The sequence below is a fragment of the Tachyglossus aculeatus genome, chromosome 2 (assembly GCF_015852505.1).
Source record: "Tachyglossus aculeatus isolate mTacAcu1 chromosome 2, mTacAcu1.pri, whole genome shotgun sequence".
NCBI classification, from domain to species: domain Eukaryota; kingdom Metazoa; phylum Chordata; class Mammalia; order Monotremata; family Tachyglossidae; genus Tachyglossus; species Tachyglossus aculeatus.
The window spans coordinates 6,877,758-6,898,011 of record NC_052067.1 but is presented as its reverse complement, the minus strand read 5'-3'; the positions used below and the strand labels follow the sequence as shown (position 1 = coordinate 6,898,011).

General features: G+C 43.3%; 1 protein-coding gene across 2 annotated transcripts in view; it reads left to right on the top strand.

Annotated features, from left to right (window-relative positions):
* DGKB (diacylglycerol kinase beta) overlaps positions 1–20,254 on the top strand; it is a 690,045-nt gene that overhangs the window by 650,433 nt on the left and 19,358 nt on the right. For both annotated transcript variants that reach the window (XM_038767652.1, XM_038767643.1), the window contains 2 exons: positions 9,795–9,915; positions 11,955–12,015. In XM_038767652.1, the coding sequence (XP_038623580.1) occupies positions 9,795–9,915; positions 11,955–12,015 (182 nt within the window). The remainder of the gene's footprint in view (positions 1–9,794; positions 9,916–11,954; positions 12,016–20,254) is intronic.

Sequence of the window (20,254 nt, the reverse complement as noted above, 5' to 3'; positions counted from 1 at the left end):
ATTTACCCCACCCCAGCCCCACAGTATTTATGTACTCATCATTGAATTATGTATTATAAATTAATTATTTACTCACGTTAATGTCTGTCTCCCTCTCTAGACTGTAAACTCTTTATGGGCAGGGCACTTGTCTGTGAATTTGGTTGTAATAATAATAATAATGGCATTTATTAAGCGCTTACTATGTGCAATGCACTATTCTAAGCTCTGGGGAGGTTACAAAGTGATCAGATTGTCCCACGGGGGGCTCACAGTCTCTCCCAAGTGCTTAGTACATTGCTTTGCACACAGTAGGCACTCAATAAATATGATTGATTGATTGATTAACATGGACTGTACCCAGGCTGACTAGCTTGTACCTACTCCAGTGCTTAGTTCAATGCCTGGCACATAGTAAGTGCTTAACAAATACCATAAAAACAAAACAAAACCCCTAAGGCTCTGGTACTCTTTCAAGCACTTAGGACAGTGCTCTGCACACAGCAGACACTTAAATTATTTTGATCGACCACCTACCGATCACTGATCACCTATTTGGAGGGAACACAAAGGTGGATTATTAGCATCTGAGAAGATTTAGATTTAGAAGATTTAGAACTTTTCAAATCTAAAACTGAAATTTGCAAAGAACCTGCTTCACTATCGCTTATCGGCTAAACTGTTGAGTTATTTTTTCTGGCATTTTAGCCAAGAGAAAACAAAGATAAAATGAAAGGAAAGAAGATCAGAAGGAAAAAGGGTAGTCAATCACAATATCCTAGGGGGTAATTCTCTGGAATGAATTAAGCGGTCCAAGAGAACCGACCTAAAGTACCACCAAGAGAAGTTGCTCACCTTCTCAAAAAATAGTCAACTGCTTCAGACAATTATAAAAATTAGCATGAAATTCCACCTCGATTCAAAACCCAGTGGATCCAAGTGCCCACATCATAAATATGCCTTCCATTCTTTTTTTATTCCTCATGCGGCTCACATCTGTGGTTTTAGTGCTACAGTATGTAGTTTTTTTGGTTAACAGATCTCCAAGAAACATGGATATTAACAGCAATCTATAAAGCAAGGCACTTTTAAGTGCAGGCTACAGCTGAAAGAATATGTTTCCATTCCTTGTCCATCTGTTCTTGGCAACATAAATTTAGACTCGAAACGCAGGATAAGTTTCCCGAGAAATCTAAATGGGGTGGAAGATATCTAGGAGGAATCTTCATGCAACTCTGATGAGTTATTATTTGGCTCTGTTGTTAGAAGGATTGGGGAATTCTAGTGACTAAATAGTAATAATAGTAGTATTTATGAAGCCCTTACTGTGAGCCGAACACTGCGGTAAGGCCAACTCATTCATTCAATCATATTTATTGAGCGCTTACTGTGTGCAGAGCACTGAACTTAAGTGCTTGTACTAGAGATGCACTAAGCGCTTGTTTTAGAGATGTAACTCATCTCTAAAATGGGCATAAGCTACCTGATCTCCCTCCCTCTTAGTTTGTGAGCCTCAAACTCATTCAGTAGTATTTATTGAGCACCTACTGTGTGCACAGCACGGTACTACTACTACTAATAATGATAATAATGGTATTTGTTAAGCGCTTACTATGTGCAAAGCACCGTTCTAAGTGCTTTGGGGATACAAGGTGATCAGGTTGTCCCACATGGGGCTCACAGTTTTAATCCCCATTTTACAAATGGGGTAACTGAGGCCCAGAGAAGTGAAATGACTTGCCCCAAGTCACACAGCTGATTAGTGGTGGAGCCAGGATTAGAACCCACAACCTCTGACTCCCAAGCCTGTGCTATTTCCACTTAGCCACACTGCGCTTGGAAACTTCAATTCAGCGACAGAGACAATCCCTGCCCACAATGGGCTCACAGTCTAGAAGCAGGGAGACAGACATCAAAACAAATAAACAGGCAACATTAGCATCAATATAAATAAATTAAATTGGAAATATTCCAGGACTCTGTCAGTACTAATTGTTTTTTGCCTGGCCCAGCACTCAGCACAGTACCTGGTATCTTAGAATAAATTAATCGATCAATCAATGGTACTGCTTTGCACATAGTAAGCGCTTAACAAATGCCAATTATTATTATTATTATTATTATTATTATTATTATTATTATTATTATTATCATTAAGTGCTTACTGTGTACAGTGCCCTGCTGCAAGTGCTTGGGAGAGTCCAATACAACAGAGTTGGTAGATATGTTCCCTACCCACAATGAGCTTACTTTCTGGCTCTGTGGAAAGAGCCCGGGCTTGGGATTCAGAGATCATGGGTTCTAATCTCGGCTCCACCACTGGTCAGCGGTGTGACTTTGGGCAAGTCACTTCACTTCTCTGTGCCTCAGTTACCTCATCTGGAAAATGGGGATGAAGACTGTGAACCCCAAGTGGAACAACATAATAACCTTGTATCTATCCCTGTGCTTAAAACAGTGCTTGGAACATAGTAAGTGCTTAACAAATACCAACATTATTATTATTATTATTATTCTAGAGGTAAGCCAGATATGTACAAAGAAATAAATTACGGACATGTATGTAAGTGTGATGGGGGTGAGGGAAGAGGAGAATGAAGAGAGCAAATCCATTGCTCAGTGGAAAGAGCCTGGGCTTTGGAGTCAGAGGTCATGGGTTCAAATCCCGGGTCCGCCACTTGTCAGCTGTGTGACTCTGGGCAAGTCACTTCAGTTCTCTGGGCCTCAGTTACCTCATCTGTAAAATGGGGATTAAGACTGTGAGCCCCCCGTGGGACAGCCTGATCACCTTGTAAACTCCCCAGAGCTTAGAACAGTGCTTTGCACATAGTAAGCGCTTAATAAATACCATTATTATTATAATTATTATTATTATGTGCCAAGAGAGAAAGATAACAATCAGTTTGCCTTAGTGGACAGAGCACGGGACTGGGAATCAGAAGGACCTGGGTTCTAATCCTGCCTCGGCCACTTCTCTGCCGTGTGGGCTTGGGCAAGTCACTTCACTTCTCTGGGCTTCAGTTACCTCATCCGTAAAATGGGGATAAGACTTGTGAGCCCCATGTGGGACATGGACTGTGTCCTACCTGATTAGCGTATATCTACCCCAGTACGGTGTATGGCACATGGGAAGGTCTTAACAAATACCTTTAAAATATAAATGTACTCTGATTATTAGGTAGCATCCATTTGGACCATATTTTGCAGTTGCTCAGAGAGAAAGAGAGAGCCATTTTTGTTGTAGCCATGGGTGATGGAATGTTTCCTTCTGGCACTTGTGTTCACCCTCCCCATGTTCAACACTCCAGTTTCACACATCTCTGTCGCTTTTGCCCAGGCTTTGTGCAGTTACCTCGCTGAACATGTAACCGTTTATCTTGAGGGTGTATCTTTGGGCCACCAGCAAGGGAATGGGTGGCTGGGTGTAAGGAAGAGGCCTGGAATATTGAAAACTTGTAACACCAATGATTGGGGAGGTAGGAAGGAGGAGGAGGAGGAAGGGAGGAAGAGACGGAGCGCAGGGCCTCAGGAGAGTTGGAAAACGTTTAATGTGTCAATCCGTTTTGGTATTTATCAAAACGTGAGGTGCCAAGTATTGTGTACTGGAATAAATACACAGTAATGAGGTCAGACATAATAATAATAATAATAATAATGATAGTAATAATAATAATGTTGGTATTTCTTAAGCGCTTACTATGTGCCAAGCATTGTTCTAAGCACCGGGGGGATACAAGGTAATCAAGGTTGTCCCACATGGGGCTCACAGTCTTAATCTCCATTTTACAGATGAGGGAACTGAGGCACAGAGAAGTAAAGTGACTTGCCCAAAGTCACACAGCTGAGAAGTGGCAGAGTCGAGATTAGAACCCAGGACCTCTGACTCCCAAGCCCGGGCTCTTTCCACTGAGCCACATTCAGGGTCTAGGAGGGAGGGTGAACAAGTACTTCACTCCATTTTTCTAGATGAGGAAACCAAGGCCCAGAGAGCATAAGTGAGAGAGAATAGAACAGTGCTTGGCACATAGTAAGCGCTTAATAAATGCCATCATTATTATTAACAAATACCATTTAAAAAAATAAAAAGGAGCATGGCCCCGTGGAAAGAGGTTAGACCTCGGAGTCAGAAGACCTGGGTTCTAATCCTATCTCTTCCACTTGTCTGCTGTGTGACCTTCTCTGTGCTTCAGTTTCTTCATCTGTGAAATGGGGTTTAAATGCCCATTGGCCCTCTTCCTTAGTCCCATGTGGGACAGGGAACGGTTCCAACCTCATCAACTGTAATCTAGCCCAATGCTTGACACATGCTGGGCACTTAGCAAATGTCTCAAATATTATTATTAATAGTAATAGAATTGCTATTATGATCTGTCCAAAGTCACACAGCAGGCCAGTGGGGATTATAATTTGAGTATCCTGATTACATACCGATTTCAAACTGCTTCAGCTAGCCCAAATCGCCTTCTTCCTCAGTGACATTCAGCAATGTGTCTCTGTACCTTCATTTGTGAATTTGTGAAAACTCTAGTCTCCGCCCTCCCATTGAGTTAAATTCGGGCATCTCTCCACCGACCTCTCTCCCGCATCCTTCCTCTGTCCTGGAATGCCGTCCCTCCTCATATGAGATGGACAACCACTCTCCCTCATTTTAAAGTCTTATTGAAGCCGCATCTCCGAGAGTCCATTCCCACACTAAGCCCTCCTTTCCTCTTCTCCCTCTTCACTCTACGTAGCCCTGACTTTCTCCCTTGATCCATCCTCCCTCCCAGTTCTACAGCTCTAATTTAAGTATCTATCACTTTATTTATTTCTACTGATGTTTATCTCCCCCTCTAGACTACTTCCCAAGCGCTTAGTACAGTGCTGTGCACACAGTAAGCGCTCAATAAATATGATTGATGATGATGATGAGGATGATGACTGTAAGCTCCTTGTGGACAGGGAATGTGTATGCTATATTGTTCTGTCGTACTCTCCCAACCACTTAGTCCAGTGCTCTGCACACAGTAGATGCTCAAATAAATACAATTGACAGATTTACTGACTGACTGACTGCCTGAAGGATTACCAGCGTCTAAAAAAACTCGGTCAGGTATAGATTCAGTTCTGTCACTGGTCTGCTATGTGGCACTGGGTTAGTCGCTTAACTTGCCTGATCTCAGTTTCCTCATCTGTAAAATGGGACAAAGATACCTGCTGTCCTTCCTCTTAGATTGCAAGGCTGTGTAGGTCAGGGACTGGGTGGGTCTGACCTCATTATCTTGTATTTACCCTAGTCTTAGCACGGTGCTTGGCATTTGTCTTGTCTTGTTCCATGGAATCGTTTCCGATCCAAAACGACACCACAGACACATCTCTCCCAGAACGCCCGGCTCTCCGTCCACCATCTTTCTGGTAGTGGATCCACAGAGTTTTCTTGGTAAAAATTCGGAAGGGATTTACCACTGCCTCCTTCTGTGCAGTAAATTCAAGTCTTCGCCCTCAACTCTCTCCCATGCTGCTGCTGCCCAGCACGGGGGAGTTTTGAATTGTGGCAGATTGCCTGCCACTCGCTAGCCACTGGCCAAGCTAGGAATGGAATAGGTATGCCTCTGCTTGACTCTCCCTCCCAAAGCCAAGACTGGTAGAGGACTGGAATCTCTCTAGGTGCAACCTGAGAGGGGGCTTGGCATTTAGTAAGCACTTAATAAATACCAGACTTATAATAAGTATGGAAAATGTACCTTATACAATTTCTACTGCTTTGTATTTATTATTCTTCCAGCAAACTTCTAGGGATTCTAAAGGATCGGAGCCAACCTATTTTGGATCATTTGGTCAGAAATGGAACCCCAGTCTTCCCCCTTCCCTAGAAAACCCTCAGAGTGGTTGAAAGAAAGAAGGGGAGAAGCCAGAGGGAGACTAAGATATGTTTTATTGTTTTCATAATTATGATTCCAGGTAGAGTTCCCAAATTCATACGATTTTGGCTCCACCTCCCCACTTTTCATTCATTCATTCATTCAATTGTATTTATTGAGCACTTACTAGGTGCAGAGCACTGTACTAAGTGCTTGGGAAGTACAAGTCAGCAACATATAAAGATGGTCCCTACCCAACAATGGACCCACAGCCTAGAAGGGGGAGACAGACACCAAAACAAAACATGTAGACAGGTGTCAAAATCGTCAGAACAAGTAGAATTAAAGCTATATGCACATCACTAACAAAATGAATAGAATAGTAAATACGTACAAGTAAAATAAATGGAGTAATAAATCTGTACAAATATATACAAGTGCTGTGGGGAGGGGAAGGAGGTAAGGAGGGGGGATGGGGAGGAGCAGACAAAAAAGGGGGCTCAGTGTGGGAAGGCCTCCTGGAGGAGGTGAGCTCTCAGTAGGGCTTTGAAGGGGGGAAGGGAGCTAGCTTGGTGGATGTGCGGAGGGACGGCAGTCCAGGCCAGGGGAAGGATGAGGGCTGGGGGTTGATGGCGGGACAGGCGAGAACGAGGCCCAGTGAGGAGGTTAGCAGCAGAGGAGCAGAGGATGCAGGCTGGGAGGGAGAAGGAGACAAGGGAGGTGAGGTAGGAGGGGGCAAGGAGATGGACAGCCTTGAAGCCGAGAGTAAGTTTTTGCTTGATGCGTAGGTTGACTGGTAGCCACTGGAGATTTTTGAGGAGGGGAGTAACATGCCCAGAGCGTTTCTGCACAAAGATGATCCAGGCAGCAGCGTGAAGTATAGTTTGCTGTGGGGAGAGACAGGAAGATGGGAGATCAGAGAGGAGGCTGATGCAGTAATCCAGTCGGGTTAGGATGAAGCAGAGTGGCTCAATGGAAACAGCATGGGCTTTGGAGTCAGAGGTCGTGGGTTCAAACCCCGGTTCTGCTAATTGTCAGCTGTGTGACTTTGGGCAAATCACTTAACTTCTCTGGGCCTCAGTTCCCTCACCTGTAAAATGGGGATTAAGACTGTGAGCCCCCTGTGGGACAACCTGATTACCTTGAAACCTCCCCAGTGCTTAGAACAGTGCTTTGCACATAGTAAGTGCTTAACAAATGCCATTATTATTATTATTATTATTATTATTATTATTATTATTATTATTATTATTATTATTATGAGAGATTGAATCAGCAAGGTAACGGTTTGGATGGAGAGGAAAGGGCGGATTTTGGCAATGTTGTGGAGGTGAGACTGGCAGGTTTTAGTGACGGACTGGATGTGTGGGGTGAATGAGAGAGCGGAGTTGAGGATGACACCAAGATTCCGGGTTTGTGAGACAGGAAGGATGGTAGTGCCATCTACAGTGATGGGAAAGTCATGGAGAGGGCAGGGTTCGTGAGGGAACTCAAGACTCTTATACTGGACAGAACTCATGATATTGCCCTCTAGGACACCCTGCAAAAGGATATCCCACAAATTCTAATGAACCTACCTTAAATCATTAAGTTAAAAGCAGTCTGGGGTAATATATTTTCATCATTGATTTCACTGTTCTTTGTTGTTCAAACACTCTCTTGTTCCTAAACTGTTTGATAACAATAATAATAATTGTTAAGTACTTACTATGTACCAACCATTGAACTAAGCGCTGGGGTAAATGCACGATATTTGGGTCCATATGGGGCTCGCGGTCTAAGTAGGAGGAAGAACAGGTATGATGATGATGGTATTTTTTAAGTGCTTGCTATGTGTCAAGCACTGTGCTAAGTGCTGGGGTAGATGCAAGGTATTCAGGTCGGACACAGTTCCTGTCCCACATGGGGCTCATGGTCTTAATCCCCATTTTACAAGTGAGAGAACTGAGGCCTAGAGAAGTGAATTGACTGGCCCAAGGTCACACAGCAGAGAAGTGGCATGGTTAGCGGAGAAGCAGCGTGGTGCAGTGGAAAGAGCCCCGGCTTTTGGAGTCAGAGTTCATGGGTTCAAATCCCAGCTCCGCCACTTGTCAGCTGTGTGACTTTGGGCAGGTCACTTCACTTCTCTGGGCCTCAGTTACCTCATCTGTAAAATGGGGATGAAGACTGTGAGCCCCCCGTGGGACAACCTGTTCACCTTGTAACCTCCCCAGCGCTTAGAACAGTGTTTTGAGCATAGTAAGCACTTAATAAATGCCATTATTCATCATCATCATCAATCGTATTTATTGAGTGCTTACTATGTGCAGAGCACTGTACTAAGCGCTTGGGAAGTACAAATTGGCAACATATATTATTATTATAATAACAATTATTATAATTATATATTATAATTATATTCATAATATATTATATTAAATATAATATATATATCATATAATACATAATATAATATAATATAATATAATAATATATTATATATTATTATAATATAATTATATATTATAATAATAACATTATTATTATAATCATCATTATTATTATTATTATTATTAGAGCACTGGCCTGGTATTCAGAAGGTCATGGGTTCTTATCCCGGCTCTGGCTGTGTGTCTGCTGTGTGATCTTGGGCAAGTGACTTCACTTCTCTGAGCCTCAGTTCCCTCTTCTGTAAAATGGGGATTGAGACTCTGAGCCCCACGTGGGACAGGGACTGTGTCCAAACTGATTTACTTGTATACACCCCATTGCTTAGTACAGTGCCTGGCACATAATAAGTGCTTAACAAGTACCAAATTCATAAATAGTAAGCAGCAGAGCTGGGACTAGAACCCAGGTTCTTCTGACTCCCCTATGCCAGTAGGAGGAAGGGTCTTGAATTCCCATTTTGCAGGTGAGGGAACTGAGGCCCAGAGAAGTGAAGTGACTTGCCAAGGTCACACAGCAGGTGTGTGATGGAGCCTAGATGAGAACCCAGGTGCTCTGACACCCAGGCCAGTGTTTTTTCTACTATGTCATGCTGCTCAGATGGCTGAGATGAATGGTCCATTGTCCAGAACGCAGTGTTAGTGGAGACTAGGAACCATAATAATAATAATAATAATAGTAATAATAATAATAGCATTTATTAAGTGCTTACTATGTGCAAAGCACTGTTCTAAGAACTGGGGAGGTTACAAGGTGATCAGGTTGTCCCACGGGGAGCTCACAGTCTCAATCCCCATTTTCCAGATGAGGTAACTAAGACACAGAGAAGTTAAGCGACTTACCCAAAGTCACACAGCTGACAATTGGCGGAGCCGGGAATTGAACCCATGACCATCACTGCCTGTCCACAGCCTGGTTCACCATAGGATACTTGGGACAAACCTGTCTGTGGGGTTGGGCTTTGGGGGTTCTCAGTCAGCTGGAACCCTCTCAGGAAAGAGCACTGGCTTGGAAGTCAGAGGTTGTGGGTTCTAATCTCAGCTCTGCCTCTAGTCTTCTGGGTGACTTTTGGCAAGCCACATCACTTCTCTGTGCCTCAGTTACCTCATCTATAAAATGGTGATTGAGACTTTAAGCCCCACGTGGGACAACCTAAAGACCTCTTATCTCCCCCAGCGCTTAGAACAGTGCTTGGCAAATAGCAAGCGCTTAACAAATACCATCATTATTATTATTCACTTCTCTGTGCCTCAGTGACCTCATCTGTAAAGTGAGGATGAAGACTGTGAGCCCCATGTGGGACAGGAACTGTTTCCAACCTGATGACCTTGTATCTACTCCAGAGCTTAGAACAGTACTCGGCACATAGTAAGCGCTTAATACCGTATTCATTATTATTATCATTCCACATTTCAGCTTTTCTCCCAAGCGATGACATCTCTGCTCCCGGTAAGACTTTGGCATTCTGTGCTCGTGAGACCGAGCTCCTCAGCAAGCGGGGCATCTCGTCCTGGCCCCCTAAAGGGAAATGTGTTTGCTGTGTTTCAGATCTGAGCGATCAGCTGATGGAAGTGGTGGGGCTGGAAGGCGCCATGGAGATGGGGCAGATCTACACAGGCCTGAAGAGTGCCGGCCGACGCCTCGCTCAGTGCTCATCTGTTGTCATTAGGTAGTCTCCTCTTTGTGTACCACAGCTTTCAGTTGCCCTTTACCCCAGGTGAGGGACCGATTCATCTTGCGGTTGGCCTTCTGAGAACAGAGAACAGCTGGCTATTAGGGATGGCTACTACTATTTAGGCAGGGGAGTATTGGAGGGGGGGAACCACCAGGGAATGGAGGAAGGAGAGGAAACAAAGCCAAAGAAGCCACAATGGAGTGCTTTCTAGAAATGAGGACAAACCCGTTTTCTGGCAGGAGACCCAATACTGGAGTATCTGAGCAATGCAACCAGCCTGCTCAGAGTCATCAGGATCCAGCCCGCTGACGATCAGTTATCATGCAAGATGGGATTTCCCTTCTTTCTTTTCTTTTTTGCTTTGCTTTCTTTGACATCATATTTCTTGTTGCCCCTTTTTAGGTATTTTAATATTTCAGTTACTCAGTCACTTAGTTTGTGTCCTTTTTTTCCGAACTGCCCCCCCCCTCATGAAAATAGTCAGGTTAAAGACTGAATTTTGGAGACAACTGGTCGGACTCATTGTGAGGGGTAAGAGCTCAACTGCACCGTACCTATAATGTATATCCCCAAATTTCCTGAAAGAGGAAAGTCCAGAAAGTACAGCTGCATCACCTGTTGAGAGTTCACTCAACCATCCATCCATCCATTCATCTGTCCACCCACCCAACCATCCATCCATCCATCCATCCATGCAATCATATTTATCCATTCATCCATCCATCCATCCACCCATCTTTCCTTCCATCCATCCATCCATCCATCCATCCATCATCCATCCATCCATCCATCCATCATCCATCCATCATCCATCCACCCATCCACCCACCCATCTTCCCATCCATCCACCCACCAACTCATCCATACCTTTCCATCCTTCTTCCCCTACTTTTTCTTTGTGGACAGGAAACTCATGAGTTCCTTGTTTAGTACTTCCCCAGGGATTAATACAATGCATTGCACTCAGCGGATGCTCGATAAATGCTCTTATCATCACTAGTAGTGAAGCAACAGAGAAGCATTGTGGTTCAGTGGAAAGAGCCCGGGCCCTGGAGTCAGAAGTCATGGGTTCAAATGCCGGCTCTGCCAATTGTCAGCTGTGTGACTTTGGGCAAGTCATTTAACTTCTCTGGGCCTCAGTTCCCTCATCTGTAAAACGGGGATTAAGACTGCGAGCCCCCTGTGGGACAACCTGATCACCTTGTAACCTCCCCAGTGCTTAGAACGGTGCTTTGCACATAGTAAGTGCTTACTAAATGTCATTATTATTATTATAATTATTATACCGTTATTATTAATAATAGCTGGGTAGGAGACCAAGGTTGATGATTCAGCTAGGGATCCTATCTCAAGGGAGACTCCCCAGTCTAAGATTATTCATTCATTCATTCAATCGTATTTATTGAGCGCTTACTGTGTGCAGAGCACTGGACTAAGCGCTTGGGAAGTACAAGTTGGCAACATATAGAGACAGTCCCTACCCAACAACGGGCTCACAGTCTAGAAGGGGGATGACAGACAACAAAACAAAACATGTGGACAGGTGTCAGGTCGACAGAAAAAATAGATTAGGCGGGAGGTAGAGAAGAACTGGCTGCAGACACAGGGAGAGATTGAAATGGGGAAAGTCATTAAACAAGTTAAAAAGCCAGGGTCTTAAAATGCTTCCAGGGTGCATCTGAAAGCCAGATGCATGGGGTGCGGCCAACCCACCGGGCCCCACAGGTAGCACTGAGCGCGCCATAGTCTGCGGGCAAGCCGTGGGCATGACAGCAGATAAATGACAGAGCCGAGATTAGAACCCATGACCTTCTGACTCTCAGGCCCAAGCTCTCTCCACTCCATCATTCCCTGTCCCTGGTGAGCTCACAGTGGAGAGGGAAGAGCGAGCGGGGCCCCCTTAAAGTCCACCCACCAGGCCCGGCCCCCGGCCGGAGATTGGCCGTCTTCGGGTGGCCGTTTCTGGGCACGTCCTGCCTCTTCATTTGCCCAGCTGTGGCTCTGGTTTTCACGGCTCCAATTTTCCCTTCCAGGACCAGCAAGTCTCTGCCGATGCAGATCGACGGAGAGCCGTGGATGCAGACTCCCTGCACAGTAAGTGTTCACACGCTGAAATCATCCAATCCCACTCCCTCTGTAGCTCTCCTGGATTCTTCCACAACTGTTTCCAATTAATAACAACTGAGTCCTTGGTATGAACAGGAAGATTTTTTTTTTGAAGGGCTCTTTCAGTGGACCTGCCATTTTCTCTGGAGATCTATTATAAGATATTTATTCAGATGGATAAAATAACCCCTTTGTTTGGAGGTATCATGCTACAAGTATAGCCAATTTTGTGATGATTTTTTTCCCCTTGGCTCTCCTGATGTTTATGTATGCCGTTTGCTCCTCTGCGAAGCGTCAATAGCGGTGCTGTAGAATGATGTGTGATAAAACTTCGGTAGGTGCGTGCGGTGGCTGGGATTGACCAAAGCAAAGGCATCAACCAGTCCAACGTTACCTGAGGTTATTACTATTATTACCGTGGTATTTTGCATTTTACTCTCCCAAGCAATTAGGACGGCACTCTGCACAGAGTAAATGCTCAGTAAATACCATCGATGATGAATTCTTAATCAGTTGAATGACAGGAGCCATTCCTAGTGCTGGGATAGATGCGTGAAAATCAGGGCAGGCACAATCGCTGCCCAAATAGGGTATACATTCTAAAATGGAGGGTGAACAGGTAGAATAGTGATGGTATTTTGCGTAGTGAATCTCCCTTTAATGGAGGAGAAAACCGAAGCACGGAGAATAATAATAATAATAATAATGATAGTATTTGTTAAGCGCTTACTTTGTGTGAAGCACTGTTCTAAGCGCTGGGGGGGGATACAATAATAATAATAATAATAATGGCATTTATTAAGCACTTACTATGTGCAATGCACTGTTCTAAGCACTGGGGAGGTTACAAAGTGATCCGGTTGTCCCACGGGAGGCTCATAGTCTTAATCGCCATTTTACAGATGAGGGAACTGAGGCCCAGAGAAGTTAAGTGACTTGCCCGAAGTCACACAGCTGACAATTGGCAGAGCCGGAATTTGAACCCATGACCTCTGACTCCAAAGCCCGCGCTCTTTCCACTGAGCCACGCTGCTTCTCAAAGTCACAGAGCTGACAAGTGGCAGAGTTGGGAGCAACGTGACCTGCCCAAAGTTGCATATCAGGCAAGAGGTGGAGCCAGGATTAGAACCCAGGTCCTCTGACCTCCCAGCCCATGCTCTTTCCATTAGGCAACACTGCTTCCTTTCTTCACGAGGCTCCCAAGCTATGATGGAGAGGGAACGGAACTATTATCCCTTGTTTTCCATCATAAACTCACTGTGGGCAGGGAATGTGTCTATTATTGTAGCGTACTCTCCCAAGTGCTTAGTGCAGTGCTCTGCATTCATTCATTCATTCATTCAATCGTATTTATTGAGCGCTTACTGTGTGTAGAGCACTGTACTAAGCACTTGGGAAGTCCAAGTTGGCAACATATAGAGACGGTCCCTACCCAACAGCGGGCTCACAGTCTAGAAGGGGGCTCACAGTCTAGAAGCACACAGTAAACACTCAATAAATAGGATTGAACAAAGTGACCTGCCTAATCTATCCATCAGTCAATTTATTGGGCATTTTGTATGTGCAGAGCAATGTACTAAACACTGCGGAGAGTTGTTCAACAGGATACCTGTGCTCCCGGAGTTTACAGTCTGGTGCCTGAGAGATTACATAGCAGACCCAAGGTCACACAGCCAACAGGCCAAGGCCACAACTGGGATTAGAACCCAGCCCCACGCCCTTTCTGCTAGGCTTCTGAGAAGTAATGAGGCTTAGCGGAAAGAGCACGGGCTTCGGAGTCAGAGGACGTGGGTTCTAATCCTGGCCCTGCCATGTGTCTGCCGTGTGACCTTGGGCAAACCACTTCACTTCTCTATGCCTCAGTTACCTCATCTGTAAAATGGGGATTGAGACTGTGAGCCCCATGTGGGTCAGCCTGATTAGCTTGTATCTACCCCAGCACTTAGAACAGTGCTTGGCACATAGTAAGCACTTAACAAATACCATTACTATTATTATTATTATTATTATTATTATTATTATTATTATTATTATTATTATTATTATTATTACTAGGCTTCTGCTACCTCAGTAGTTTTTCCCTGGTCAAGCCATAATGTGCAGTATCAATTATGACACTGAAGAAAACCTTCTTCTTGCTCCAGATTTTGACTCAGCAAACTAGAGGGTGGAGAAAAATGCTGTTTTAGGCAGAGGGACTTTTTCTTTATTTGGATCTTTAAATAAAAAAAGAGCTCATAAAATGTGTTTCACTACGGGTCCAGCCTACACTCTGAGCCTTGTTTTCATCTCATGGCTCAATGGAAAGAGCACGGGCTTTGGAGTCAGAGGTCATGGGTTCAAATCCCAGCTCCACCAATTGTCAGCTGTGTGACTTTGGGCGAGTCACTTAACTTTTCTGTGCCTCAGTTACCTCATCTGTAAAATGGGGATGAAGACTATGAGCCCCATGTGGGACAATCTGATCACCTTGTATCCTCCCCAGTGCTTAGAACAGTGGTTTGCACATAGTAAGCTCTTAACTAATGCCATTATTATTATTATTGTCTTATGGCCAACCCATTTCCCAAGCCTTCCCTTTTGCTTGAAACTCTCTCCCCACTTCACGTCCTGCAGACTGCTGCTCTCCCTATCTTCAAAGTACTACTAAAATCATCTTTCCTCCAGAAGACCTGCCCTGATTAATCTTTCATCCCCCTACCTTATTTCACCCAGTAATGCCACTCCAGCACTTCCTCATCATTTTAGCAACTTCCCCGAAACACTTGTGAACTTACCTTGCTGCCCTAGTCCTTCATCCTAACTGTAATTTACTTTTTCTTCTGTCTCCCCCGACCAAACTGTAGACACCCTGTGGGCAGGATTTTGTGTCTTTTAACACAATTTTATCTCTCAAGAGCTTAGGACAGTAAACTGTACAGAGGAAGCCCACAGTAAATATCGTTGATTGATTGGGCCAAAAGAAGGAGGTGAAAGAGAGATAAAGTTGAAGCAGACTAGTTGTCACCCTCATGGAATCTGATAACAGAAAGAGATCTGCAGGATCAATTCTAGGAACACGGGGATTTTTTGTTTTTTTTTTTTAACTCCACAGTTTTGTAGTAGTATAGTAGTTTTTTTTTTCAACTATACAGGTATTTTTATTTTCAATAAAGGACAATATCTTTACACACTTTATATCACAGAAATATGTCAGAAGGCTTTGTACAAAACCTCAATTTTGGTTTCCATTCCCTGTATGATTAATAGACTCTATTAAATATCAAATATCTGCAGTTGCTCTATCAGTGGTATTTCTTGATCATTTATTCTGTGCAGAGCACTGTACTAAGTGATAATGATGGTATTTGTTAAGCACCTACTATGTGTCAAGTGCTGTTCTAAATGCCAGGGCAGATAGCAGCTAATCAGGTTGGGCATCACCCCTGCCCAACATGGGGCTCACAGTCTTAATCACCATTTTACAGATGAGGTAACTGAGGCACAGAGAAAACAAGTGACTTGCCCAAGGTCACATGGAAAACCAGGACTCCCAAGCCCATCTTCTATCCACTAGAGTAGGAGAGTACAGTACAATAGAATTGGTAGATGATCCTTGTCCTCAAAGAGCATTCAGTCTACTCTAAAGAGAGCACTGTACTAAGCACTTGGGAGCATACAGTAGAGTAACTGGAACAAAACCCTGCTTCAGAGCAGCATTCTAGTGGAGAAAGCGGACATTGAAGTAAATTACAAGTCACAAAAATAACTGAGTAGAAGGCTATCTACATAAGCCCTGTGGGGATGGGAATGGAGGTGAATACCTTCACATGAATTCATTCAAGGAAACCTGTTTTTCTTTTATGTGTATGATGTACATGCCAGCAGGGAGCTTCTATGTTTTTGGAGATGGACAGAGAATGTATCTGGAGTCATAAAAACTGGGAGCCCCCGAAGGTTTTAATGAAGTGAATATTGGATGCTGGACGTTCATGGCACAAACATAAATTAACCAGAGATATGTTCGCCCCTGAAAAAGGATAGCTTATTTTTCACCGGGGACCGAGGAATTGTTAGAATTCTAAGTTGTATCCTGGTCTGACATCCTGAGGTTGCTCTAGAGGTGATTTTTTTTTTCCCAAGGCAGAAGTGCAGTTACCGGTGGTGTATGCAGAAATGGAAGTCAAGCAATGAGATGGTCTGACATCTAATCAAGCATGAAAACTGAACAAATAAGGCAAAACAAACTCATTTTATCAACACAAAGAGTTCACAGACAGACAGAGGACTTGGAGAAAGAGCCATCTGCATCTGAAAATATGTCACTAAATGGGCTCTCGATTTCAATCCACAACCATCATCTATTATTAATATATTTGTTATCCATCAATGGCATTTATTGAGCACTTATTAAGAAGCAGTGTAGTTTAGTAGAAAGAGCACAGGCCTGAGAGTCTGAGGACCTGGGTTCTAATAATAATAATAATGATGGCATTTATTAAGCGCTTACTATGTGCAAAGCACTGTTCTACGTGTTAGGGAGGTTACCAAGTGATCAAGTTGTCCCACGGGGGGCTCACAGTCTTCATCCCCATTTTCCACATGAGGGAACTGAGGCCCAGAGAAGTGAAGTGACTTGCCCAAAGTCACACAGCTGACAAGTGGTGGAGCTGGGATTTGAACCCAAGACCTCTGACTCCAAAGCCCGGGCTTTTTCCACTGAGCCATGCTGCTTCTAGCTAATTGCTTGCAGTCTGACCTTCAGCAAGTCACTTAAATTATCTGTGCCTCAGTTTCCTCAGCTACAAAATGGGGATTCAATACCTGTTGTGCCTTCTCCTCGGACTGTGAGCCCTGAGGTAGGACAGGGACTCCATCTAATCTGATTAACAAGAATCTACCCCAGTGCTTACAGAGCTTGACACATACTAAGCACTTGACAAATATAATAATACTAATAATAATTATAATAGTCACAACATACTGTGTGCAGATCACTGTTCTAATTCATTCATTCATTCAATCATATTTATTGAGCACTTACTGTGTGCAGAGCACTGTACTAAGCACTTGGGAAGTACAAGTTGGCAACATATAGAGACGGTCTCTACCCAACAGTGGGCTCACAGTCTAATCACTTGGGAGAGGGCAATAGAATTAGTAGAAATGATCTTTTTCCTTAAAGAGCTTACAATCTTAGCAGGGGAGAAAGATACAAACAAATTATTAATTCATTCAATTTTATTTATTGAGCGCTTTCTGTGTGCACAGCACTGTACTAAGTGCTTGGAAAGTAGAATTCGGCAACAAATAGAGACAATCCCTACCCAACAAAGGTCCCGCAGTCTCAAAGGGAAACTACACAGGAAGAAATAATAAAGTAGGAAGATATTTTCATGAAGGTTATGGGGTTGAGAGTATGTAAAAGATTTGGTGGCAAGGAAAGGTTGAAATGGAATTTGGAGGATTTAGGGTGGGGACATTAGGAATTATTTGAAAAGCAAAATCACCTTTAATCTACCCAAACTTGAACAGGAAGTGCAAAGTCTGAGCCCTAACCTTTAGCAACCTCACTGCAAGAAGGAAAACAAACATTCAATCAATAGTATTTTTTGAGCACTTACTATGTGCAGGGCACAGTACTGAGCGCTTGGGAGAGGACAATCTAACAGAATTAGCAGACATATTCCCTGCCCACAACGAGCTTGCAACTAGAGGGGGAGACAGACATTAAGAGGAATAAAGACATTAATGGGAATAAAACAAGAAAGAGTTTGGAACACCGAGTGTGATGTTGTTGTGATAGATTGTCCTAAGGAGTTAGAAGCATCCTTCCTTGGTGTTTTTTTATAAGAACATTATTAAAATCATATCAGAGGACTTTGTTAAGTTAAAATGTTGTGTCTTGTTTGTTCCAGGCCCTGTTGCCTGCTTGGGTGTTTTTTCCTTTTTTTTTTTTTTAATGACAAGATACATATTTTTCAAATTGCTAAGGAAAGACCCATTTGGGACTGAATTAGAAAGAAACTAGTAGACCAACAGTGTAGACTAGTGAGATCCATGCAAATGAGGAGGAGGGAATTTGTTCTAAATGCTTGGGAGAGTGAAGTCTTAGGAAAGCCATGTTCCCACCCTCAGGGGAATAGCCATCCAACTGGGGAGACAGTCCTTCAGAACTAGTAGAAACAGAAGCAAGGACAAGTATGAAAGGAAAGAGCCAGTAGTCAAAGTCTGGGAGACAGGAGAATCCGTAGGACAGAAGATGTTGAATTAGCCATTCATTCATTTGCATTTATCGAGCGCTTACTGTGTGCAGAGCAGTGTATTTAGCTCTTGGAAAGTAAAGTACAACAATAAACAGACACATTCCCTGCCCACAACGAACTCACAGACTTGAAGAGGAGTTTAGACTCTAGAAATCAGTATCTCGCCCTAGTTCCGTGACTCATTTGTGAATTTATCAATCAAAAATATTTATTGAGCACCTGTTGTGTGCAGAGCACTGTACAGAGCTCTTGGGAGAATGCTTCTTTAAGTGGGAAAAATAATTCTAGCCACCTTGCGCACCAAATCACTATTGCACTGTACTCTCCCATGTCCTTCGTATGCTTTGCACATGATAAGCCTCAATAAACACGATTGACTGAATATAGCAGTCACAGTGGCCTAGGTTGAGTCTTCTGAGCCACAAGGAGCCTAAAATTCTACTCCTCTAGCTCCCAAACCCCACTGTTTGTGTCTCCATGTTGTCTGAGTGTTTTGTTTACTCTCTCCCTATGTGTCTGTTGATAGCCCCCTTTTTATTTTTAGATAGCGAACCCCCTCAGGGCAAGGGATTCACTTGTTTATTCTTTCCAAGGGCTTAGTACAATGCCCTACACTCTAAGCGCTTACTGAATACTAGTACAACTGCGCTGCCCAGAAATATTGAGAGAATTATGGTAATAATAGTATTAGGTGCTTAGGTCAAGGATGGAGTAATGCAAGCTAATCAGGTTGGATACAGGTCTTACCCCATGTGGAGCTCACAATCTAAGCAAGAGGGAGGACAGGTAGTGAATCCTTCCTTACAGATGAAGAAACTGAGGCCCAGAGAAATCAAATGACTTTGCCAAGACCACCCAGCAGACAAATCACAGTAGCAAAAACAGAACCTTGAACTTTGGATTCTCAGGCCCATGTGTTTTCCTCTAAGCCACACTACTTCCCTACAGTTAAGAGAGTTATAGGAGTAAAAGCACTTTGTAAGCCTACATATTGAGCAAAAACTATATTGCTCAACTATTTAGCACCTACTTTCTCCCTTTTCCCCAATTTTGGCCAACAAGAATTCTGAGACATCTCAAAAGAAATCTCAGAATAAAAGGGAAAAGGATGCCATTTCATTCTGGGCATAAAAGAGAGAGTCCTTTTGAGGTTTAGACATGATAATATAGAAAATGTATAAGTGACTTTATCATCTTTCCATCATTTTTAGTATAGCATTGATGAGGAGTAGGTACATCATTTCAGCATTATGTTAAACATCTTGTGTAATTAGCCAACGGAGAAATTCCACCACAGCTCCAGCAGCCTCAGATAGTGTCATGAAATATATCTTCAGTCTCACCTGATTCCCGAACAGACCATTAATTGTAATGAATCTTAAACGACTCCTGCATTAAATTGATTAACTTTTCTCTACAGGTAGCATAAAATCATTTTTTTCCCCCAAATTCACTGATTTTGGTGGGTTGAAGAGACGGTGTGTTTTGGAAAAAAAATATAGAAGTAGTCTCTAAGACAAACCTGTGTCTATTTAAAAAAAAAAACAAAACAGTTACTGGCTTGCTGGCTGCACCTGTTAGATTGTAAATTCCTCGAAGAGGAGGACTGAAATTAGTGACTTTATTACCTTAAATTCTTAGCTGTAGTGCTCTGCAGTGTAAGTGTTTTGTTGTTGTTGTTTTAGGGTGTTGGGTGTTCATTTGTTAGGGTGTAAAGTGCCTTGTTCTAAGCGCTGGGGTAGCCACAAGCTCTTCAGGTTGAGCGCAGTCCCTGTCTCACGTGGGGCTCAAAGTCTTAATTCCCATTTTGCAGTTGAGGCAACTGAGGCCGGGAGAAATGTTCAATAAATACTACTGATTAACTGATTTTTCAGTTCAATTTAGATGGAAGAAACAAAGTAGGGAAAACATCCTCTCCGGAAGACCTACTCCAAGACAAAGAGACTTCAAACGGGTCTCTCACAAACTGTACAAGTTTAAAT